Source organism: Caloenas nicobarica, chromosome 3, assembly GCF_036013445.1.
Source record: "Caloenas nicobarica isolate bCalNic1 chromosome 3, bCalNic1.hap1, whole genome shotgun sequence".
NCBI lineage: Eukaryota > Metazoa > Chordata > Aves > Columbiformes > Columbidae > Caloenas > Caloenas nicobarica.
The window spans coordinates 48007866-48032976 of NC_088247.1; the positions used below are offsets into that span (position 1 = coordinate 48007866).

The following is a 25111-nucleotide window of genomic DNA, read 5'->3' on the forward strand; positions in this document are numbered from 1 at the left end:
TTAAAGACATTCTGAGGTTTTATTAAGGTGTCCAATTGTGTCATCACACTAAAGAATGAGATAAGCAACTCCCAATGCACAAGTTGGCAATAGGAGGAGGGAAATGTAACATATGGTTCATATGGCAATGAGTGACTGAAGAGCCATACACACTAAAATGAGTGGTGGAAATGCACAGTGCAGATCAACGGCTCATTGGTTTTTAGCGTCAAGGACACAGATCACAAGTGAAATCCTAGGTCCATTGACTCCAAGCACCAAAATCTCAAATGTTTCAAAGTTTTCACCCCATCTCTCCTCCATTTGTGCATTCTGCCCTTTCCAAGAGAGCCAGACCAAAAGTACACAAGACCAGTCATTAGATGAGTTGGGTGACACAAAGCATAGACTACAAGACTTCAGGACATCTTCTATACAAACTAGCATGGAGCACTTGAGGATGCATTTACCACAGGGCATAGCACATTCTTAGAAAGACACCAACAAATGCTTGATGAAGCGTTCTTACTGCACCTGCAATAACCTTCAACCATTTTCTGCTGTTAAACCCAGCACTGTGCAGAACCCATGACAGAACACTCATTTTGGTAAGATTCATGCTGCTGTCCCGGAGCAGGAATAAACATGAACTGCACCCCGGCTGCAAGGCACCCACTCTCTGCAGCATGCTGTGGTCCCAGTCCCCACACCACCCAGCCTAGGGGACGCAACTGGCTTCCTCCCAGTTGCGAAGCAGACAAGGCAATGGGTGCACACCCACATCTCCTCCTCTTACCTGCAAGACCTAGCCCACTTGCAAAGCAAACTCAGGAGCAGAGAACACCACCCAGATCCCTGTGGTTTTAGCACAGCTAATCTCAGACCATGTCTTCCAGTGCTGCAGATGGCACAGAAGCAGAACCAGTTACACTACACTAGAATTAGGGTCTCCAGTTGGCCTCGAAGGGCTGAAGCCCAGGTAAAAATCCCAGAGTCCAGCGCAGATGTCCCATTGACCTCAGAGGTCAACACTCCAAAGTACTCACTTTGGAAAGAGGAATACTTTGACATCAAGCCCACAGCTTTTTCCTCTTCAGCTTTTTTTTTCCAACCCTGCTGCAGATGATACAGATTGCATCATCATCTTTTAAGCATAAGATAGGGCATTTACTTTGATTTCTCACAGAAGCTTCTCTCAGAAAAGAACATTTGAGAAAAACACCTTACTATGTATCTAAACCTTCCACATACATTTAGCTCTTCTTTCCCCATTTCTGAGAGTAACTCAACTTTTAAGTGCAATTCAACAAGCACACTGAATTTTAGAATTGATTTTATGTTATCATAACTTATTGAAAAGATAGCTCTAGACTGCAAGTCAGCTGTGTCAGTTTTGGTTCCTGGTGTCATTAATACAAGTACTGGGCAGATTCAATACAGTCTGTGTTAAGTATGAGGGAGAAAGAGCAGTTATTTGAGCATCTAACTACCATTCACTAGTAATACATACAATCCAGTCATCCTTTCACTATTTTGTCCATTCAATCTTTTCCATCCAGACTTCCATAAATGAGGTTAGTGGTCTTATCTAAAGCAAATTAACTCTGCCAGTAGGTTTGTAGGACGTTCTCAGTGATAAGTAGTATAAAAGAAAAAGCAGTAGAGCCAAGTCCAGACCACCATGTATTGTTACCAAATAGCACAAAACACCAAATCAGATTGCTACTAGAGTGTTCTTGAATCTGTTTTCAAGAACATCTGAATGGGTAACTCCCATGTCACATTTGGAAGCACTAAGGAAGCTTCTCCATCTACAGAAGCATCTAGTAAGAAAGAAGACTTCAGCAGTGTTGCTTGTGAACTGCAGTTCTGGCAACCACCTTAATTTCATCAGTGGTCACACAAGAATAATGCTACAGGCTTCCCCTTTCTTTAGTGTTCAGGGAAGTGGCTGTGACCACATCTTACAGCAGGCTTGTACACCTTCATGTCCCCAGTTGTATTTGCAGAGCTACTCCAATCTAGGACTAAAGTTATAATATATTATAGGTTACATCAACATTTCTTTCTCAGTAGGATGCTATAATTTTCACTTGCTAGTTGAAGCTTCTCATGCCAAGTCAAAAGGTACTCTTTTCCCAAACTTACTGAAGCAACAGATCTGTTGGCTGCCTCCCATGAACGGGGTTCCAGCTTTGGCTCAGGAACAGCCTTCAATACCTTTCTGTGTTCTTTAACACTCCAGCAGTGAGTGCCAGCATCAGAGGGTATTTAGTGCTGGCTGTTAGTAACACAAGGCTACATTGCAGAAAAGCATCACAGCAAGGCTGAAACATCAGTCCACTTGGTATAGTCAAGTCCCTGCTGCTCAGAAAGCATGAGATACTCCACACTCAAGGTCAAGAGTGACAAAACATTTGAAGTGCATTTTCACTTTTATTTCAAAACTTTAGACAAGTTACTTTAGTATATAAATTTGGTTTTTTCCCCTCTTACAGAATATAAAGATAATTCCCTCATTACTCAGTATAAAGTGTTTTACACGCTTGAAGACAATTGCATAAGTGTTTCTCACACAGGTTATCAGAAATAAAGCAGTCTTTCTACAGAAGTTCAGACAGATGACTACCTCAGAAATAGCATAGCAGTTTAGTTAAATACAAGTGAACACGTGACACTACAACTGTGCAAGTTCAAGTAAGGCCAAGTCAGTAGACATTAAGTCATTGCAAATAAGAGTGGAAAGATTTGTGAGACATTGCAAGGGGTGGATGGTCTCATAGTGTAATACTCTTAAATCAAGGATTCAGAGGAATTTAGCTAGAAAACAAGTGAGTTCTTTAGTGCTATAAAGCAAATGCAAAGACCAAGCGGTGTACTGATGTTAGTGGAGACTTCGTGCCTGTTTATCCTCAGCATGCTAAGACAAACTACAACCTCTTAAAACCAAGCATAAGAACCACTAATGTTTGAGAAGATAGTTTCAGAACTCAAGTATGTCTTATTTTGGATGGTGTGTAGTTTTTGTCTATTACTTCATCCTGTAAGAACATGTGAAGACAGCGCTCATTCTGTGCCAGTGGGTGGCCTGCAACCCTGGAGAGAAAAAGAAACAAGCGTTAGTGCTAACAAATTGAGTCTACTTGTAGCTAGCCAGCAGAGCAAGGTTTCTTATCAGTAACCTGTGGTTCTGCACTCAGGCATAGATCTTGTTTCTAGTTCACCGTTTGTGACTAGAATGTCTAGCAGCAAGATTTGTCATCCTCCCCCAGATGAAGCAAGTCCATAAGAACCCTGAGCTACTGCTGATCATTTGGAACCATGTTATGTCATCATCTGCCACCTGCAATTGAGGGGGACTATCAAAGACCCCATCCTAGCATTAGGAAACCTAGAGTTCGGCAAGCTAAGCGGATTTTTACACGTTTTGATGCCTTTGACACAGGACACCCGTCTAAATGCAGTTCAACCCCTCAGTTCTTGGTCTAACTCAATAGTAGTGGCCCAAGCAAACTTAAAGACTTACTCCACCAGAGGGTGTGAAGGTCTTCTCAAGCCTCTGATGCTGTTTAGATCAGTGACTTATTGTGGTCACTACTCCTAGCGTGTACAAGCAGCACTGATGCAGAGTCAGAGGGTATGGGCAATTCTGTTAATTGCAGATGTCTTTAGATATGAAACATAGGAGACACAGAACTTGTCTGCTCTAGAAGAGACCAGCACCTCTACAGCAGATTTAGTTTTGGTCCACATATAGACTGATCCACCATCCTTTTAACGGCAAAGGAGTGAAATTGAATTAGAAAACATCCCCAAGCTTGGAAGAAAACCACAAGGTATTGCATTTAAACCCTTGAAACACCATGCAGCTTTCTGCACAGGTAAAAATACAAGAGAATCAGAATCCCTGGAAGTTTATCACTTATGGATATGAAAACCTAAAGCAGTATGGTTTGAAAAGTTACATCCAGTCAATCAAGACAATCTTCTCCCTTTAAGAGAGAAAGCCCCTCAACTTCCCTAGGACAGCTTGTGTCACCTTTATGGCTTCCATCTCTGTCAGAACATAACTTCTATTTAGAGTAGATATCTAGTCGAACATGTGTTAAACACAGTCAACTCTAGTGGCTCAGCATCAGTACTTTCAAGCACTTTTGTGCATCTTCTCCAAATGTATCTGTTAGTGCTTATTTTGCCATAAGACAGATTCAGTTATCATTACTCACTTGTCACTGAGGGTGTCCTTTAATGAGGAAGCTGAGCTCTCCTATTCAGCATTGACAGATTACTTCAAGTGCAGTCATAAAACATAACAATCTTGCCAGGTTCTAGTAAATGGGCAGCAGTCTCAAGCACTAGTTCACAAGGAAGATGGTCTGGAATAACTAGTTTGTTTCCTACTCCCAGCAGACTGAAGTTGCTGGCATTGAACTTCAAGAGAAAGATATACAGGAGAAGATGATGAGGCAGCAACATATTTCTTCTCCCTTTCAGGAAGCCTTGCAAATTGGTGGCTCAATTGCAAGACCAGATCTAATCGCTCATATTCAGCTCTTAGTTTCAAATGAATACCTCACTCTGCATTGGCTTTTCCTCAGTTTTCTTCTCTAAGGTGACCCTTACACAGAGCAGCTGCTACTTCAAAAATTTTCATGTAACCCAAGGTCAGGTTCAGGCAGACAAGTGTGTTGCAACATAACTACCCCTGTTAATGTCATTGTAGGTAGTGGTGATGCTGGTGTCAGCAAGATGGCCCAAGAGAGCTGACTCAAGGAAGCTGCATTGCTGTGATTTAGTCCTTCTCTATGACAAAGCTTCTTAACAACATCTTGGATATCAAGAACTGGCATTGGTGTATCAAGTTCTTTTTTCGATACAGTGATATCAATTATCTGAGAGACTCTTCTCTAGTTCTAGGAGCAGAGACCAGCTTTGAGAATGCAGTAATGTCAATGTATTATGCAGATTAACTTCAGGACAAATTTAACTAGTACCCAGAGTACCTGGTAGAAGTCTCAAAGCTTCTACATGGTTCAAAACTTTAATTAGTAATATTTGCTTGATGAGTTGGTCATGCCATTAGAATAAATTGACGAGGCTGAATAGCCAGGAGCTCTGCCTGAAGAATCTTGTTCCGGTTGTACTCAAGTCTGCCATTACATCCATATCTATATTAACAGCCCGCTTTTACATTTCAGAGGAGGAAAAATTGACCAAGAAGCTTTACATTTCCACAAGATCAATGTATTACTTGCTGTAGGACTGAACAAGTGATACCAGTAAACTAGCCACTCCACTTCTATCAGCTATATTGAGTTTTTCTGCAGATTCCAGTTAAGATGACTGTTTCATTATTTGCTGCTTCAGAACATAATCGGCTCTCTTCCCCCACATAATGCTAATCTTCACATACAAGACTTTCAGTAAGTGCACTTCTTCCACACTTAAGAGTCCCAAGCTGCAAAGATAGTTGTACTTTATAGTCATGACTGCCTTGATTATACAGCCTTAAAAATACTAAACACATTTAATCTTCTTATAAGGACATTTACCTTCCTGTCGTAATGCAAAACTATACACCTTGGAAATTGTCTTTGAACAGAGGAAAGGGCATTTTGAAGCATTTTACCTGCTCAGAACCATTAGCAATTCCTATAAATTGAGCAAGCAACTATGTGAATGAAAACTTAAGAGATTTCATACAGTCACACTTAAGTTACTTAGACAAGACAGAGTCATAGTGAACCAGTCACTTGCAACTCCAAGCCACATGCCTGACCTGACTAACAATAACTGCAGAGCAGATGAAGTTCTGGCTTAACTCACAACCTTTGTCCCTGTTAAACAGCATTGCTATTGAACAAGATTAAAACACTAGTGGAACTGACAAGCTTGAACTTTGAAAGGGAGGAGTCCTAAATCCAGCTGGTCTGAACAGTGTTGGCTCTAGAGACCTGAGGAGCTGGTTAACTGACAGTATTCCTTCTTTTTCACTGTTTGGATCCGCATTGTTAAAGAAATGAAAGTAGCTCAGGTCATTCTATGGAGAGCAGTCAGTAGTGTCAGATGGTAGAAAAGGAATAATGGACTTGGTTACAATAATTTCTGCTCACCTTTTGAAAGGCAGTGACAAAACCCAAAGTATCTATTTCAAACTATATATGTGCATACCTCAGGTAGTTCTTAAATTTCTGAAATATTCTCCTGACGATTAGAGAAAATGTGCATTATTATATGAACTGATAATGCTTCACATCTGCAATCAATCTAAACTGCTGTAAGCCCATTGTAAGCTCCATTGTTCACCCAATGGAGGATACCTTTTCAGAAATGAAAAAACAGAACTATTTTGGATGCTATAATTTTAGTAGTAATTTGCATAAATTAACAACACTAACATTCATTTCAGCTGTTCAGGTAAGCATTAAGATAGCCGAACTAGACACCGCATGAGCAATGTTAGTATGTCCTACTGAAAGATTATGTGAAAGTTATTATTCTGAACATAGTGCAGCTACCAAAATTAGAGGATGAACAGCTTTAATTAATTTTTCCAGAACCAAGCTCTGGGTTTGTCTCCAGATAACTAACACTTACTTGTTTATGAATTGTTCAAGAGCCTGCTTCCTTTCCTCTATAAAGGAATCATCAAATATGCCATCATCTCCTCGGAAGGGGAGCTGACGGAGAAGAGCTTTTCCTGGTAGAGGAGGCACCACAACCTGAAAGATTTAGAAGAGCATCCTTAGGTGCAGCCTGTAAGCAAGTTTATACACCTCCTGTGCCACCTCTTCCTCCTAAAGGAACCAACTCAATAATCACATCCCTAGTGAAGTAATAAAACACGACCAGAGAAGAACAGTATCTGCCATAGAGACAAGTTGAATTCAAGTAGTTTAACTCTGAATTAACTCAAAACCATTAAACAGCCTCTAGCATTGTACAACTGAGGTTTGCTGAAAGACAGTGTTTTAGTTCTGGACATTTTACCCACCTTGCTTTCTCTTTCTAGTTCATTCCTTAGCCATTCAAAGTCACTGTATCTTCTTCTAACTGTAGATTCTTTCAATTTGAAGATAGGTAGATTTGTCTGAAAACAATAATATAATCTATTGATTAGACAAACTAGAAGTTTTGATAAGCAGAAGCAAGAAACAAGCTGTTAAGTTACAAATTAGTTCCACTTCAGCAACAACAACAGTATTGAGAAACACTGAAGACACAGAAATAAAGATAAAGCTCTGTAAGCTACATAAGCTGTGCCTCAAACTGCTTAACTGTGGGCCTCATTTACACAGCATCCTAATCACTGGTATTTTGCCACCATATCACCTAGGAGCATAGGTGATTTGCTGGTCACTTGAGGAGATGTTCCTAAGGTTGCAGAAGCATCTGATATTCTCACTGTCTCAGGACCTGGACTCCCAGTGCCAATATACATACAAGATCAGGGGTGGGTGGAAGAAAAAGTCCTAATCCACACAGGCTGCTCTTGTTGCATTCAAGGGAGTGTTTCAGGTATCAGCACAGAACACTGACCAAGCTTCCTGTGCTGTTCTGCTACCTGATACAACATGGCCTCCACATCTTTAAAAGCAAAACCAAGAAGTCTTACAGTGAATCCATTCAGGACAGATGAAGTTGAAGATTTACTAGCACAAGCTGCCAAGTTTGCATAGCTCCAAAGAAGCCAACAAGGCTGAGATGCAACACAACATCCAGTGCTGATAAGATCAGATTGTTTTGCTACGAAGTTAAATCAAGTGGAGCCTGATGAGGCAGAATTTTCCTAAGGCTAAGAGTCAGCACCCAGCTCTAACACCCATCAAATGGGGGCCAAGCTATGATGCTGCACAAGACCATACCTGAGCATTTTGATAGGTGTCCTTATGCTAACTTGTGTAAGAGCCTATATTACATGTATTCATTCTTGGGATGCCAGGTTATCCCATTGTTCTAATCCAACTTGCATGTTACTTTAAGAGTAGGCACAGAGAGAGCACTCTCCTAATGACATCACCACAATATGAAGCTTAAATGTCATTGAGATGGCAAACTGGTTAGAGTGTTAAAAAACGTGTAGGAGTTACAATTTACTAAGGCAAGACCAAGAGTCTGTAATTGCCATCCATAACCAGCACTAACAGAATAAAACTTCCTGTTGTCAGGCGGGATATTCACTGTCTTATACACCTTGAAAGAAGGCTCCAGGAGTACCCTAGGATGCTGATGTTCACATGGGACTAAGGTTATTCCCAGTTTTCCTGTTGGCAAAAGCACAGTAGTCATTCTCAGCTAGTGCCTTCTGGTTATTGCTATTTTTTTAAGTTGTAAGCCACCTCACTCAGCTTCCAGTCCCAGTTTGAGTGGATATCCCTGTACAGTGCCATTTATAGGCTATTATGCTTAAGCTATCACTGAGTGACACTTTTGGCTGCTCAGAACAAGTTTAATTGCAAAGATACTTTCCTGCACTAGGAAGGCCTAAGAGTATAGGCATTGTATTACTGTCGGCCATAAGGAGTTTTTGGCTGTCACAGTTCAAAAGTACTTGACAAGTTAGTTGTGTACTTTCACGTTATGCTATTTAGTCCATGATCTACAGATGATAAAGTACAGAACAGTGTTTTGTTACGAAATCTCTTATTGCTAAGTGTTTAAAAGTATTAAAGCTCTCCTCCTCAGGTAAAATGTTGATTGTACTAGTGACTAATAATAAAATCGCACTTAAGACTATTATGTCAGAAGTCAGGCTTCATAAATAAACACTCATCTTGAGGATAAGAATACTCAAGAGTAAATAAAGCTCGGTCCCCCAGAGTGCATGAAGGAGATTCCCAGAAGTGAAGTAGTGGATTATTTTTCTCCAGTTTCAGCTATTGGCTTTTTAACCAAGTTCAGCCTTCCACATTACAACATCAACTCTGTCAGTGTCTCAGGTAGAAAGTCCTTTCCAATATTTAACAAATAGGCTCCCACCTGCAGAAAGTATTCCATTCTCCTCTCAAGTTACTTACAAGAGGGATTAGAACTGAATAAAAGCAGCTAAAAACAATCAGTTCCCAGGTCTTCAGGAACTCTTTTCATGCTTCTGGGCATGAAGACTACAAAGTTAATCTCCAAACAACATATCAGGCTTACCGGTACAATGTGGGCCAATTGAGTGCCAATTGAGCTTATTTTACCTTCTGCATCCCCTTTTGAACTTTTGACATGCTAGTCCCGCTAGCAAGTTGGAGGAAAGGACAGCTAAAGTACTTGTTTTGCCATTGAGTTCAAAAATCCCCAATTTTTGATCATGATCATAAGCACTGGAAATGTTCAAACTGAAATGTGTGCTAGAAGGCTCCCCTTAATTTAAGTGGCTTTCAAGTCACAATTTGACAATTACATGCTAAAGCAAAGTGTGTGTTCCCTGTCCTTTGGCCTGGATATGAATCGGAGCTCTCTATTAGAGAGAGATTCTAAACCTCATGTTTCTCAAAATCCAGAAACTACAGCAATTCTCCTTCCTCCAGAAATTAGTATTGATAAGCAGCGTTCTTCATATATGCTGCTGTTAGAAGGAATCTACTTTTTTTAAAGAAAGGAATTTGAGAGTCCTGTTTTGTACTGTTAAACCTTTTTACATCCTAGGTCCCTATTTTTAACTCGGGATATATTCAAACCTGAAGTTACAGTATGTGCCTTTCTAATTCATAACCCTGCTTCTCATTAATAACCCTGTTTGAGCAGACCCCTTCTTCCTTCAGTGGAAGGGTTTCCACATGTCCTACGGCCTCCATCTACCATGGACAGATAGTTTTCTTTAAGCAAGCCAGACAGCTGCTGAAGCATGGGCTATCACTGAGTAAGAATTCAGTAGAACGAGACAACTTGAAGGTGTCAGCAGAAACTTTGGATTTCAATTGAAGTGCCACTTCAAGACCATCCAGCGTATCAAATTTATTCTCAGTTTCACGGTCTATGTCGGGAATTGTCTTTGTGTAGTCACTGAGGTGCCAGTAACTATTCTGAACACCATTAGTGCTTTGTTTGCCTGCTAGAACAGAGATGAGACTAAGGCACAAAACCTGAAGTCAGGCTAGTTTTATTTTTACAAACATTTCTCCCCATGTGCATTCAGCACTAGTGTCAGTTTTCTGGCCTGCTGATCTGCCAAGTCTACTATCCTGAAACTCATGACCCAGTTTGGCACAAGCCCTGGAGCACAGCTCATTCCTCTGATAAATTCTGCATAATTACTGCAGTAATTGTTTCTTCTACAGTGTGATAATTAGGCTTATTTTTATCAAAAGCATTTTCAACAACTTCCTAGTCTGAAATCTTGCCTCCTAGCAGTTTCAACCTGAAAAGGTTATGCACTACCTAAGATATTAGACAACCAAATCACTTGTCAGAATTGTAGATAAAGCATTATTCCAGAATGAGCAATAAACAAGCTCTCCAGAAGTCCCACATAGCCCAAAAATCTTAAGCACAGAAAGACCACAGAGTCATGGAATGGTTTGGGTTGGAAGGGACCTTCAACGGTCATCTAGTCCAACCCTCTGCAATGAGCAGGGACATCTTCAACTAGATCAGGTTGCTGAGAGCCCCATCCAGCCTGGCCTTGAATGTCTCCAGGGATGGGGCATCCACCACCTCCCTGGGCAACCTGGGCCAGTGTTTCACCAGCCTCAGTGTAAAAAATTTCTTCCTCATGTCTAGCCTGAATCTCACCTCTTTTAGTTTAAAACTGTTACCCCTTGCCCTGTCATAACATGCCCTGCTAAAAAGCCTGTCCCCATCTTTCTTACAGGCCCCTGTTAAGTACTGAAAGGCTGCAATAATGTCTCCTTGGAGCCTTTTCCAGGCTGAACAACCCCAACTCTCTTAGCCTGTCCTCACAGCAGAGGTGTTCCAGCTCTCTGACAATTTTTGTGGCCTCCTCTGGACCCTCTCCAACAAGTCCATGTCTTTCATGTACTGAGGGCTCCAGAGCTGGATGCAGGACTCCAGGTGGGGTCTCAGCAGAACAGAGCAGAGGGGCAGAAACACCTTCCTTGACCTGCTGGTCACACTTTTGATGCAGCCCAGGATATGATTTGCCTTCTGGGCTGCTAAGACAAGACAGACTCTCTCTAGCACCATTTCTGTATCAGACTATAAGCACACACCCATGAGGCTTTCTCTGACTGTTAAACTAACAATCTGTATTCTGCTGGGTGAGTTAATGGCCAAGCCAGTACACTAGAATAAACACCGTCAGAACTGGTCCCAAGTTACATAGCTAAACAGCAGATGAGAAACCCAGGCCCTTAAGTCACTCCTGCAATCTTCTACTCAGATGCCAAATGAGTTTCTACAGTAATTTGGCTAGTGTTCATACTGGTAATGGAAAGCAGCGGTTGCCTGCTAATAGACTTCAGGGCAAAACCTGTATTCATAGAAGACATTTCTTCAGCTATATTTGTGTTATTATTAATACAACATATTCAAACTGCAAGTCCAACTCCAAGCTCAAGAGGGTCCCAGTTCACCTCAGAAGCAAGTTACAGTCCTAAGACAGTAGCTTAGGTAACCAGACAGTCTTCTAGCTGTTGCTACAGTCAATCCCCAAGCTATGCCCAGTTAAAAGTCTGAAAATTGTTTACATATACAGGTGAGGAGATTTTCACAGGCAGAATGCAAGTAGTTTGAGTACTACTCAACACTGCCCATTCAGCTTCAGATACACAGCTCTCCAGTGCAGCCATTCTGGTATATAAGTTACCTTAGATGCAGGAAGAACACTAGAGTACTTTATTTCAAATACATTAGTTTAGAATTCTAAGTAATTTTAAGTTTTATCTAGACTAGATTAATTTAACCAGTGAATGGAAAAAGCTTTGCAAATAGCCAGACTTGCTCCTATAAATTTGTTTCCAGGCACAAATTGAATGCAAACAGCATTTGGGTTCCTTCAAAGAGCATGCTGACACTCCACAAGATTGATTTTGAATGTCAGTGCAGCCCAGTCCACCCCCACAACTGCAGAAACTCCACAGCTGTAGTTGTCCAGGATAGTTTGAGGTAGATTTGATTCATTTCCTCATCTGCCAGTGTAACGCTCATCAGCAGCATTGCGTTGCCCATGTCTCCCACTCCTAACGGACTGAGAATCAAGCTGTGCTGTTGCCATAGCACCTGCTTTGATGTTGTCTTTTCAAGTAGGTTATGGTAGCCTTGATACAACTCTATTTCCATTAAAATATGGAGAAAGAAAGCACTCAGCTCACTTTTGATAGAACTTCGTGGCCTTGAGTCTCAGAAGCTAAATTCAAGCTTCTTACTATCTCTTCATACAAGCGGTAATCTTTGTCAAGAGACTAAACCCTTTGGCTGCATTTCCAATCAGCCAATGGGAGCTCTGGGGTATTACAGTCAGTAGCATTCAGGATGGATAAAAAAGTATTATGGTTTTCTTAACACAAGAGCCTGCTGTCCCTTAGTACAAGAAACTGGCTCCAGCAGACCACTGCTATTGCCAAAACCTTGCCAGTGGTTCATTTCCTTCCTGACTTGACATAAGCAGCTACCTCTCAATTTCCTGCAAATATAAAAAGCAATAAAGGTGGCAAACATGCTCTAAACTCCCATTGCTAGAAGTTCAGATTTTTGCTGTGTAGTTTACTGAAGTAAAAATCTCTTTGCCCACTGCCAAAGGTCACAAAGACACTGTTGCTGTTTTAGGTGTCAGTAATTTTGATCAAAGCAGAGTTCGATCTCCCCTTTTATCTGCTTGCTGTCCAGGTCTACTGAAGGTACAATACATGACATGCAGAAACTGTATGGCTAATAGAACACTGAAAAAGTCTGGCCATATCTATACATTCAAGTTTTAAACAATGCTGACTTAAGCTACACCAAGAACCATAGAGCTTCGCAGCACTCCACAGTACCGAGACATGGAGCTAGGATGCTTTCCATCTTAAAGACTATGGCAGTTAAATCCTAACAGCAACACAATGACAAAGACTACCATTCTTTGGACAGGAGTTAACCTTTGTCGAGTTCAATACCTTGAGCCCAGAGCTGCTCTATAAAAAAAAAAGCATAGGGGTGTCTGGGTTTTTGCCAAGCAGCATCTATCATCACCTGATCAAATCCACCAACATCACAAACAGCTGAATTACAGTGTGCCGTGGTCTAAGGGCTCAAATCAGAGTGAGTCTAGAAAAATGTGTTGTTTAGTGATTCTTTATTCTTCAGGTTCCACGCTCAGAAGCCAAATGTAAAAACAGGAACCCAGTTTAAGGACACTTTCAGGCAAAAGCACAACACCTAGACAGAATTAGTAACTCTAGATAATTTTTCAGGGTTAGCAAGCCAAAGACTTCTTTGAAATACCAAATATTCCTTTTGAAGAGAAAGGATTGCTACTTTTACACAACTACATGGTATAACTGCCATGTGTTCTGGTTTACCCTACTGTAATGTTACCATTCATTCCTCATTGAGAATGACTGAAGAGGCACCACATTAGCATCATTAGCTGACATCTACCAGCTATGGTCAAATGGGGCTGACAAAACTGCAGTGAGTTGCTGCAATTCATAGCTTATATCAGGAACAAAAATTTTAATGTGCTTTGCAAGCTAGAGATAGCCCAGTATCCCTACACTTCACAAACATGCAAGAAGCAAGAGACAAGTAACCCATAAAGAAGTATACTAAGTATCAAGAAATTCTCTTCATATTTCCAGTTTTATTGGAACAGTAATGTTCACTTTATTAAGTAGCCACCTAACAGCTGCAGAAAGGCTGACAGTTCCTTTTAATTTCTTTATAGCATATCTTAGTGCTCAGGGGTTGCTGCAGTTTAGGTCCACAGAAATAGTCTCTGAAGCTTTATTTCCAGGTATAGAGGCAGCTTTAAAATGCTTAGGATATAGCTTCATTTTCTTCTGGATTTTAGAGTAAAGCTGCTATACAGCAGCTAATAGACTTTCAAGGTCAGCTTTGTGGCCAACACAAACTATATATATATAAAAATTAATATACTGTCATGTGCCCCAGAAGATCCTCTCTGACAAGTTTTGAGATGGATTCTTAAGAAATAGCCATAGAAGGAATATGTTCATGGACCTTTTTTCAGTCAGTAAAATATTTGGTTTTATACTTTGACCAGAAGGTTAGGGTTTCTCCATCCTTCTCACATCAAAAACGTTACAGCAGCAACAGCAACTTCAGGCCTTTCATAGGGCATTCAGACTATGTACTTGCTAAACCAGCCTCCAGCAGTGCAACTGGCACTGCATTACCAAGTGAAAAAAAATTTAGAAAATACTTCCCCTACAGTTAGAAGCTCATAAATCTACACTGCATTATTTATTTCCCCAGATGAAAAACAGTAGAGACCTGACTGCTCTGAAGTTCAAGTCGACACTTTTTTGACAGGCCATCTAAAAATAAAGATGTATCAAAATACCCCGGCATCACGTGCCTACCTGGATCATGGCCATCTGCCCTACAAAGATTAGTCATTGTTCCATTTGATTTGGTCTGTTCAGTGCTGTACTAGAGTGCACTCTTAATACATGACAATCAAGGCCCACATTGTATGCACAGGAATAAAAAGACTCCAAGTCACCAGTTAAACTAATATACTAATAAGAAGCACTATTCAGAGACTTGGTTATTTTATTAACACAGTAACAGACATCAACACTGAACTAGATCAGTACCTTTGGACTAGGCTTTTGAACCTAGTTTAATCAAAAACCTCTACGGAAAAATCAGCTGCTGAGTGCAAATACATGCAATAGACTTGTAAATCCACTCTCCTTGCTTTGGAAGTTTCTTTCAGCCAACCTATTCCACTTCTGTCTCCCTAGTCGGTGTCCTAGGAAGTTCTTAGCCTTCCAGCTATCCTTTTCTGAATTATTACTCAATGGAACAGTTAATGTTTGTCAAGGTGTAATACCTGGGCTGTAGAACAGAAAAACAAAGTCGCCAGAAACAGTGCATTTTTATTCTTTGAAGAGCAGTCTAAAAATATCTAACTGGTAGCAGTGCCTAGAATAGGGTATTAAAAGAGTAACTACAGTTAGAGCAGATTTGCAGCATGATGCAAAATTTGCAGTAGTAGAGAAATAGAGAACTAGTGCTGATTATGCATCCCTAAGCACATCCACGTTGAGTCAGTGTTTAGTCATTACTCCACACTGAAACTGAACAATGTCCAAGTCAACTAGGTGTACCAGCAGATTTGATTCTTCTCATAGTCAGAGAAGAATCTGCAACTTCAAACCCTGCCAAACACGTAAAGGACAGAAATTGGGTACCTTTCAAGGACAGAACATTTCAAAGACACATTCACCAGATCAAGAGTGCCACCTTGCAAAACCATGGCGTAAGACAAGTGCTTTCTGAGCAAGTTACACTTTAAGTTCACTCACCATCTTACTCTGACTTGATTTGATTCCAGAAGTCAGACTCAAATCAGTCAGTCACTCAAGTCAGACTACTACAAATATGCTGAAATGCAAATATTTTTTTCAAGACCCAGCTTGGATACAATGGCTTAAGATGAGAACAGACTTTCAGAAGCAGCTCAAGTTCAGCAGTACTTCGCTATACTTCCCCAATCCTTTGAGACCAATACTATTTTTAATACTGCAGGCACTTCACAGCCTGTGTGTTCACTTCCTTCCCCACACAGGGCCTATGTAGTCAAATACCTCTGTAGGTCTACAGGAGTCTGTCTGCAGAAGATACTGGAAAGGTGACTGCTGCCTTCAAGAGCATCAGTGTCACTCAAGTGATGCATTTCACAACATCTGGAAGCACAGCAGAAAGGTGTTACCTTTCTACACCTCAAGACAAGTCACTGAGCTGTGGAGCCTTGAGAAGCTAAGGTGTGCCTTAGTGCTGAGTTTAATTATATTGATTAGAGCCAACAGGCCATCCAACATTAAAGAACATAATTAAGACAAAGGCCTTTTGTTTAACTTTGGTTTGACTAAAAAACCCACTTATTTAATTACTTGGACTAGTAGCTCACATAATAGGTATTTTATTTTAGTTCTGCCAATTTGAATATTAATGACTTCTCTGCAAGTTCTTGCTAACCATAAACAGATAATTTAACCTTTTAGTCTAGGTGACAAACCAGACTAAAATGAGCAGCACAGAAGTCACTTCTACAGAAACAATAACAGATGAAATAATGTTAACAAAGTGATATTTTCCCAAACGTAGCAAGTTCCTGGATATCCATATGCTTTGTTGACAGTATTCCAACCCATGCGCTTATCTATGGCACTGCTTCTACACTGGGTGTACAGCTTTGCAGCGTGTCACCAGTCGCTGGGATTGGAGTTAGCTTGTAAAACTTAAGTCTTGTCTCCTTAAAGGATTTAGCAACTGAAGGTGTTGCACAGAACCTGATTGAGCAAAGATGCTCCTGTTGACCGACTTACCAGGAAAATTGTTTGTCTCAACTACAGCAGAAGTCAAATGATACCTGGAACTGGACTGAGGACTGCAGACATACTGTAGGATGATAATATGACAACTGTCATTTGTTCTATATTTGCTTCCTGGAATTCAGAGAAAGGAGTGGCTTACAGCTCATAAATAGTGACAGATATTCACATGCCCTGGTTGAAGAGTGTTGACATGCACAAGCTCACCTTGAAAAGGTGTAACGAGTAGCAGGGAACCACCACCACTCTGGTGGTGGTTCCTGAGTAGAACAGCTAGCAAAGGCTCATGAGAAACGTCATATGGCAGGCAACAGTATTTACAAGGAGAACTTAACTTTTGGTTCACACTCTTCCTCAAGAAGTAAGGGCAGTGAAGTAGTGAGTTGATTTACTTTAGCAAGCAGTCTAGCTGACTATGTCAGTTTTAACCACTGCACAGTTACCATACTGTAATCATCCAGACACCTTTAGATGAGATGACTACTTTATCTTTTTTTTCACTAGAAAAAAGCACTTGAGCTTTATACTCTACTGCACTGTTCTCCTTTTTAGCTCACCCTAAGCCTTCACACAAAAGATACCTTAGAATGGTACAAACTCACCACCTAATGTTGCTAACGGAAAGCAAATTCTCAAGTACCCTGTCAAGAACACAATCCACTCAAATTTGCTATTTTAGTACTGCAGGATGGCTTTTTCTGTCATTTACTATTACTGAACAAGATGTTTGCCTTTCATTGCCAAGCTGCACCACAGTGGCATACCACCACATTGTGTGCCTTATACTGGTTGCTACAGTGGAAAGCTTTGTCATCATCTTGTCCAGTTTGCAGAGAATAGAATGTTATTTAATGCACTAATGTATTGGCTCAAGAAGTCAACACTTCGGCCAGCTGACCATCTGCAAAGTAAGCTGCCCCGCTGGACGTGCTGTATAGGTTCTACTTGCAACACTTGTAGAGCTTAACTGCTTGTGAAAGTACCATGGATTTACTACAACGCACAGCCATCCTACCAGCTCGCTCAGACACACGCTATGAAAAGCTTTCTCAAGTACTGAAATACAACTGACTTGCTTATCCAGTAGTATACAGCTGACCAGCCTACACAAAACTTTTGAGTTTTCCCTCAGGCTTCCCAACTTCCACTAGAAGACAATGAGTACAGCAATACAAGAACTAAAGCGTGAGGTTGTTCCACTTGTTGCTTCCCAAGCAAAAGATATGCTTCAGCTGCAATACCAATAGGAAGCTTGCCAGTAAAAGCTTTGGGGGAACTCTGCAGTATTTCACACAAGTACTTTTTGCTGGTATATTAAATATCAGACATCACTTCAGGAGTCTGCTAGCAAGCTCAGTCTTCCCCAGAAGAATTAAGCTTTGAGATTTGGACAAAGCAATAAAGATAGAATTACCCTTGGACCAAGTTTGTAAACACCAGGACAATGGTAGAAGCCTAATTGCTTCAATGCAAACCTGGATCTCAGTGTCCTCTCTGACAATGTTGGTGGCTTCACGTTATCTCCAGCCATAACATGACGCTTCCAATAGCTTTTACCAGAATTTGGCAGCAGTTACACCAGGCATTTCTGCACCACTTCACATTTTAATGTTGGTGTTAGCTGAAGTCATAGTTTTCCAGATATGATACAACTAACTCCATTTTCTCAGGTTTGTTCTGCTGCCACCACTAGTACTGCTGGGGGAAACGGCAGATGTCTGCTGCTACTTTCTGTGACCGCAAGCAGTTGTCAAATCAGAGAGGCTAGCTGGTGGCTATGGTCTGCCACACTCCAAAATCCAGCTTATAGCACAAGACCTACCTTTTAGAAATACAATACTACAGCAATTCAAGCTCAAACTCTTCTCCTGTGCTGAGACTCATGTATTTGCAACATGGTCTGTGTTCTGCTGAGAAGCAGTTAATTGATACAAGTTTAGACAGTGAACATAACTCTGCACGACTTGTATTACCTGCTCTGTAACCTTCCAGAATACAGAGGCATAAAAGTAAGTTTTACAGTTCATGACAGCTATGAATGTATATAGCATGGAAGCACTGTATACAGTAGTGCACAACTGGAAAGGGAACGATGTTTTGTAAGAGATAGTCCTGTACACAAGCACACAGATGCCAAGTAAGGATGGTGGAGGAAGCAATGTTTACACAGTAGTCAGACTGGGAGGAAGAACAGAGGAAGGTCACAGTACTATCACAGCATATATTTGTTCAAGTCACTTCTAGGTTTTCAGTACACCAGGGATCCAGAATTTTCTACCCCAAAACAGCACATAGACCAAGAGTAACCTGTTTCAAAACCTGGTTTTCTGCTTTTCTTTCTGCTGAAGAACTTCAGTTAAGGATTTTTTTAAAAAAATATATTTTTTAATCCCAGCAAATCTGGCATAATTCCCAAGTCATAACATGGCTAAGTCCCTTTTGTATCATCTTCCCTGGATGCAGCAAGTCCAAATGCTTGGTCTCATGGAAAGAAAAGTCATCAGGAACTTAAGGCACAAATACCTCCCAGCAAGGTAGAGTTACATATTTCTGCTAAGTGGACAGCTACAGCCCTGGTAAGGGCAGTGTAATGCAAGACAAGTTGGCAAGTTCTAGTTTGTCCTCACACAGAAGGCCAAACACAGGCTACAATTGTTTTAGTTTATTCTTCCTGCCCTGTGGACACATCCTGAAAAATGAAAAGAGCTACTGGACATGATAACTTAGCAGCATCAGAATTAAAGTAGTATCCTCCCTAATAGCTTTAGATCTCAGTTACCTTTGCTTTTTAAAGTAAAGTTACACTAAACTGAGAACTTAGACCTTTAATACCAGAAAATCCACACAGGCTTTTAGTCTTGTCTGAAGAACTCTAGCACCCAAGGCAGCAGCCCGCAGGTGAAGCCTTCCCTGCCACGAAGACATGTGGACTCCATGGTGTACAGTGAAAAAAGAACTCTTATTGCAGAGAATGTGTGCAGGGCATCAATGAGGCTTCTTCCTCCTCTATTACTGCCTGTAATAACTGACCAGGTTCAATCAGCTGTGACAAAGTAAAACTATACAAGGTAGTGGACTCAACCACAAGATACAAAAAAAGACAAAACTGTAAGAGGTCATCTTTTGCAATGCAACTTATCCTTGGCAGTGTATACTAAAAGGGCGCCCTGCCTTGAATCCCTACCAGCCACAAGGAAGGACCATGCCGCAGATATTGCATTTTCCTGTTCACTCCTCCAGGCCCTGTTTATGTAACTAGAAAGACCAGGGAACATTGTAATGACTTCACATGGCTTTTCTCAAGCTCAAGACTACTAGCCTTTTGGGCAAGTCAGTGTACACAGCCCTGGCAGCTAGGAAGGAATCTAGTGCTACTAAGTATTTGATAACACATAGTGAGAAACAGCCTATTTAGTAGGCACTCAATTTATATTTCAGGTACAAATAAAATGGGATCTCTCCCCCATATACACTCACCTTATCACTTCGGCTAGCTTTGATCTAGCACTTGTGCCCACTAGACTTATTTACACATTCTCTGTGGGTTTTTGAGGCTCCTGGAATCCCGAACTTGACCTCCTTCTCAGGGCAGATCCACCCATCTTACTACATCTCAGACAACTGAGAGCTCACCCTCTTCTACTCGCTTAGAGGCAAATAAGCAATTGCTCACAGTATAGCAATATTTCAGGCTAATAGCAGTTGTACACAGCAGTGCTGAAAGGGCATTTCTCCTTTGGTTATCTTAACCGAGGCGCGTTGTCTTAGCTACCAAGAGACCATCCGAGTTCTCAGCTCCAGTCGCTTGCAGAAGCCGGGCCTGCTCTCAGCCCGAGGATGAAGTCCACTGCTGCTCCGCCAGCGCTACACGCACCGCACTCGCTGTCAAACGGGCCCTGAAGGACACGACGGCCCGGCCCCGCCACCCCGGCCACCCCCGGCGGCGGGGACACCCCACCCCCCCCCCCCCGGTTACATAATGGGCGGCCAGAGCCCGCGGCGGAGCCCAACACCGACACACGGGCTCCGCATTCGCCTTCTCTCGCCTGACACTTGCTCCCGAGGCGCGGGACCCGCCGCAGGAGGGGCGGGCACGTACCCCGCGGGGCTGCCCGCTGGGCTCCCCCGACCACCCCTGGGCCAGGGCGGCGGCGAGGGGCCCGGCCCCTCGGCGAGCAGGAGCGGGGCCGGCTCCAGCGGCCCCCGCCGCCGGGCCAAGGCGTGCCGGGCCCTCACCTTGACGCGAATCTCGTAGGTGGTGAAGCGGCCGCGGCCCACCCCCACTGTCTGCGGGTTGCCCACGTCGATCTCCAGGAAGTTGCTGGGCGGCCCGTAGGCGTCGTTCAGATTCTGCGGCTTGCTGATCAACCGCCGGGTGTCCGCGATCGTCTCGGCCATGGCGGAGCGGACGCCTTCTTCCCCGGAACACGGCAGAACGCGAGTGAGTGAGCGAGCACCGAGCGCCACCGGCCCGCGCCGCCCGCCCTCTTATCGCCCCGCGGCCAGCTGACCGCCCGGCAACGCGCACCCACGCCGCCGCCGCCAGCGGATGCGCCCACCGCCCGCGCGCAGGGAATCCTGGGAATTGTAGTCCTCAGGCGCCGCCCCGCTCGCTACGCCCAGCGTGGCTGCCCGCCTTCCGAACTACAGATCCCGGCGTGCGCGGGAGGCTTGTGTGGGCGGCTGTGGGAGCTTGATCGTCGGGCCCGCCCCCTAGGCGGGCAGCGCGACGGGCCGGGCGCAGGTTGTGGGGCTCGGCCCGGTGCCAGCCAGAGGAACGGGGGCTCTGCGGAGGGGTGGTCCGGGTTGTCCTGCAGATTCTCCCCCACTAGTGGCCCGCAGTGAGTCCCCTTCTCTCATCCAGGGAAGGAGCTCCTCTGCGGGGCCGGGGCCTGAGGCGGTGAGGGCGGCTCCGGCGGGTCGCGCCGTGAGGCGGCCCCGGGGCGCCTTGGCTGGGGCCGGCCCTCGGTGAGGCCGAGGCGGCGGCCTCTGTTGATGCGGTAGCACGGATCGGGAGCGTAGACAGACAACGGCGATGGGATTCAGTCAGCGCAGCAGCAATCTAATCCATTATTTTTTAAAATCAAAGAAGATTATAACAACACAATGATAAGAGCAGTGCATTAGTCCTGGCTGCAACTATTCACCTGTGGTCCTTAAAGATTGTAGAAAGGAAGGATTGCTGTTCATTACAGGTGAGGTACCGCAGGAAGGTTAGGTCAGTATATTAGTCAGAAATTTAACCTATGCCTTGGTGTTGAGAGAATAAGAAATTATTTTTGCAATGGCATTGTAGATGGACATGAACAAAACTGTATGTACCATGATCAGGGAAAAGGGCAATGCTGTATTCAAGATACAAAAGAGAGAAAGTGAGAGCCAGGGTGAAAGGACTGGATAGGAAATGCTGTATATGGAGGGCCTTCAGCAAAAGCCAGGTACAAATGCAGGCTGGAGGAGATGCCTGCCAAAAGCTCTGTGTTGAAAACAAAGTCTAGGTTATTGAGCCAAGCTGCAAGCAAGGTGGCAATGTTGTCTGTAGTAGCATTAAATCTTATAAGAAGTCTTGGATTTTCACAAATGATATGCATTTGATGGCAGTTTAACGAACTGGCTCAGATTTTATATTCTCATATCTTACAAAGATTAAGAGTTTGTTCACATTCATAAAGGCCAGGAAAGGAAAATTGTGTTTACAGGTTTGTTTCTCGCTTGTTTGTTTGTTTGTTTTAAGATATTATAGTAACTTGAAGAGAGAAAGAAGAAAGAGTGAGAGAAAGGGAGAAGGGAAGCTGATGGAATTGTTCCCTTCCAAGATGTTAAGTCTTTGATTCCTCAGTACCTGATTCAAGTAGATGGTGTGTTACAATAAAAGAAATATTGCCAAAAGAAGTGGAATGTTTACCTTCTTGATGCAGTTAGGACATGAGTGAATAGAAATTATATTAATCCACTGCTGCTATTTCTATATGACTCTACAATAAAAAATCTTCCAGATTTTTAAAATACCTGTTAACAGTACCCCTCCAGTGGTTAAATGCATATATAATTTTCCTTCCTTCTTTATGAAAGAATTCTGGTGATGCTCCATTACCATCCAGGTAGAATGAGACTGTAAGAAAACCAGTTACATTTTTTTCTAAAAATCTGTAGAGGCAGTAGGGAAAATGGCAGGCTGCTCCCAGATCACACCTGTGAGACTCAAAGTTAACATCCACCAAGTTTGTTTAGCAGTTGTCTATGTTAATAAAAAGAAAATGAGAAAGCAGAGAAAACCCAAGGTACAAAAATAGCCCATCCGCATAACCAGTATGCTGTAGGTGGTTTGTTTGGTAACTTTTCTGTGAATTTTCTGCTCATCACTCCTCCAGTATTATTTCTCCCCCTTACTAGTGCACCTTCCTTACTTCCCCTCTTTCTGCTAATAGTTGCCAACTACTCACTTTATAAACAGAAATTAAGCTGACAGAGTTTTACAAAGTGGGAGTGAAAAGGGAGCCTTACCTGAATTATACTAGTTATTAAACTGGTCTTGCAGCAAGGCAAGAAAAAACTCGTTAATTCTACTGAGATTGCATATGCACGCATCTGGATAAGCTTTTGTTTGTTACACAACCTATGCTACGGTATCTGACTGCCAATGTGAAGATATGGCAGAGCACTGATATTGTTTTAAGTATAATATATTGTCTGCCTCCTGGCCAAGCCTGGTTTCGTTATCTATTCCAAAGAAACAAAAAAGTGCCTGATGCTCTACATTTGAGAAATTGCTGAGCCTACGATGAATCAAGAATATAATTTGTTCTCACGCTGGGTAAGTACTAGGAATGAGGCTTAAACTGGGTGCTTTTCTTATGGCATACTATCTTAGCACCACTGTTTTGTCTGCTTTTCCTGACAGAGATAACTGGTGGTGGAGAGCCGTGTGGACGCAAGGTACAGGGAGTGAATGTTTCCGTGCCCATGTGTCAATAGTGCTGGTAAGTAAGGAGGTTACAGTGATTTGGTGGGGGTCTCCCTTTTTTTTTTTTTTTAAATTTAGGTGAAACACAAATCCTCTGAGCTCAGACGCGAAGGGGAGGATGTCCTGCTTTATGACAGGCCCCCCCTTACATTGTGTGAAACTACGCAAGCCACACTGGCTAATGAGGCAAAGAGAAGGAAGGAATGAAGGTGGGGAAAATTAGAGTCCTGTGAGCTTACTTATTTCCGTCCAGCCCTCAGAAACTGCATTTGTTTATTTTGAATTGTGCTTTAGATGGTTTATTTGTGATCCATGAGACTGGAGTTATGCTGTCTGTAGTCGCTTTTGCTTGTGAGAAAGGTCATTCTCTCAGGATTAAGGTGAGCATAAATCGGAAAAGAAAATTTCGATTCTGTTTCTGGCATGAACTTTGGGCCAAATATCAAATCTGGAGGGAGAGAAGTCAGCTGTGTTTGTAGGTACAAAGATCAGATGTAAAACGTCAAGTGTTCAGAGTAACAACTAAGAGATTAGGTATTCAGGGATTTGTTACTACACATTATTTATTCAACTATAGCACAAAGATATTCTGGCATAACTTCAAATGGCAATATGAATACCAGGGTCTCATAGCGTGAACCCACAAAAGCAGGTATTCATGGATGATTAATTTTTAAATTTGGTATAGTAATAACTCTCAGGTAGGTTTTGTTTGTTTCTTTGTTTTTAAAAGAAAAAGTCACATTTAACTGGAAAGGAAACCAAATCTCTCCATTATCCAGCTAGGACTCTCCAGCCTTCTGAGAAGTGCTCATGTTAACACATTTTAGTCAACATGGGCATATTTTATCAAAACTTGCGGGGAATGCTGACTCAGGATAAGGCAAAACCCACAAGGCATTGAACTAATTGTGCAATACTTTATGTGGAAAAATGACTTACTGATCCCTGTGTTAGCTGCCAGTGTTTTGAAACATGGTGTCTGAGTATCTGCATTGTGTACTTATCCTCCAGATAAAAATGTTAATCTTATAATTTGTAATGTCCACATTTTTTATATTTATATTCAGATTTAACTATTATATTCAATTGCTCTTCTCCTTTTTTACACAATATTATCCCTTTCAACAAGGGATGATTCTCATACATACTTCTAGATTCCTTCATGTTTAAAATGTCATCCACCACCTCACGGCATTCATTTCTACTGTGAACTCCTTTTTCTGAGAGATGCTGAGTAGTGCCCGTGTAGCTGGAAAACTCTGCAATGAATTTCTGACACATCGAGGTGTTTGAGCTGACTGAAATGCAAGTTGTGAACAGTGAAAATGGCTCTAAGTCCGTAAGTTTTGGAACATTTATGCAGCTTTATTAATCTGAGCGTTTACAAGCAATGTAGACTATAGCATATTTGATTGTCTCAAAATAGAGGAGGTTAATATCAAGTTTACCCCAGAGTGTTTTGACATAATCTCAGGGAAATGGCTTTTGATGGAAACTGTGTTGATGAAAACTAGCCACAAAAATCCGTTTTCATAGAGTAGGCTGAATGGTCAGTTTTATATCATGAGTACGTTTATGTTTGGGAGCCAAAGATGTTTCCTGTGGTGGGAATATCTTGGAGCCTTGCACACAGGTAGAGCCTGCCCTCGTTCTGCAGGATCTCAGAGGGGGGCTGGCAGAGACCCTAAGACCCTTGGACACATACATCCTCATA

General features: G+C 42.3%; 2 protein-coding genes across 2 annotated transcripts in view; one reads left to right on the forward strand and one right to left on the reverse strand.

Annotated features, from left to right (window-relative positions):
• Positions 1–22: 22 nt before the first annotated feature.
• SNX3 (sorting nexin 3) lies at positions 23–20973 on the reverse strand. Its single transcript, XM_065631429.1, has 4 exons — positions 20667–20973; positions 6974–7069; positions 6577–6701; positions 23–3075 (listed from the first exon to the last, which is right to left on the reverse strand). The coding sequence occupies exons 1-4, from the start codon at positions 20826–20828 to the stop codon at positions 2970–2972; spliced, it is 489 nt and encodes a 162-aa protein (XP_065487501.1). The 5' UTR covers positions 20829–20973; the 3' UTR covers positions 23–2969.
• Positions 20974–21162: 189 nt separating this feature from the next.
• The window catches only part of AFG1L (AFG1 like ATPase), an 83277-nt gene continuing 79328 nt past the window's right edge, over positions 21163–25111 (forward strand). Inside the window, exons 1-3 of the mRNA XM_065632002.1 lie at positions 21163–21625; positions 23162–23244; positions 23332–23410. Coding sequence (XP_065488074.1) covers positions 23380–23410 — 31 coding nt within the window. The 5' untranslated portion in view covers positions 21163–21625; positions 23162–23244; positions 23332–23379. The remainder of the gene's footprint in view (positions 21626–23161; positions 23245–23331; positions 23411–25111) is intronic.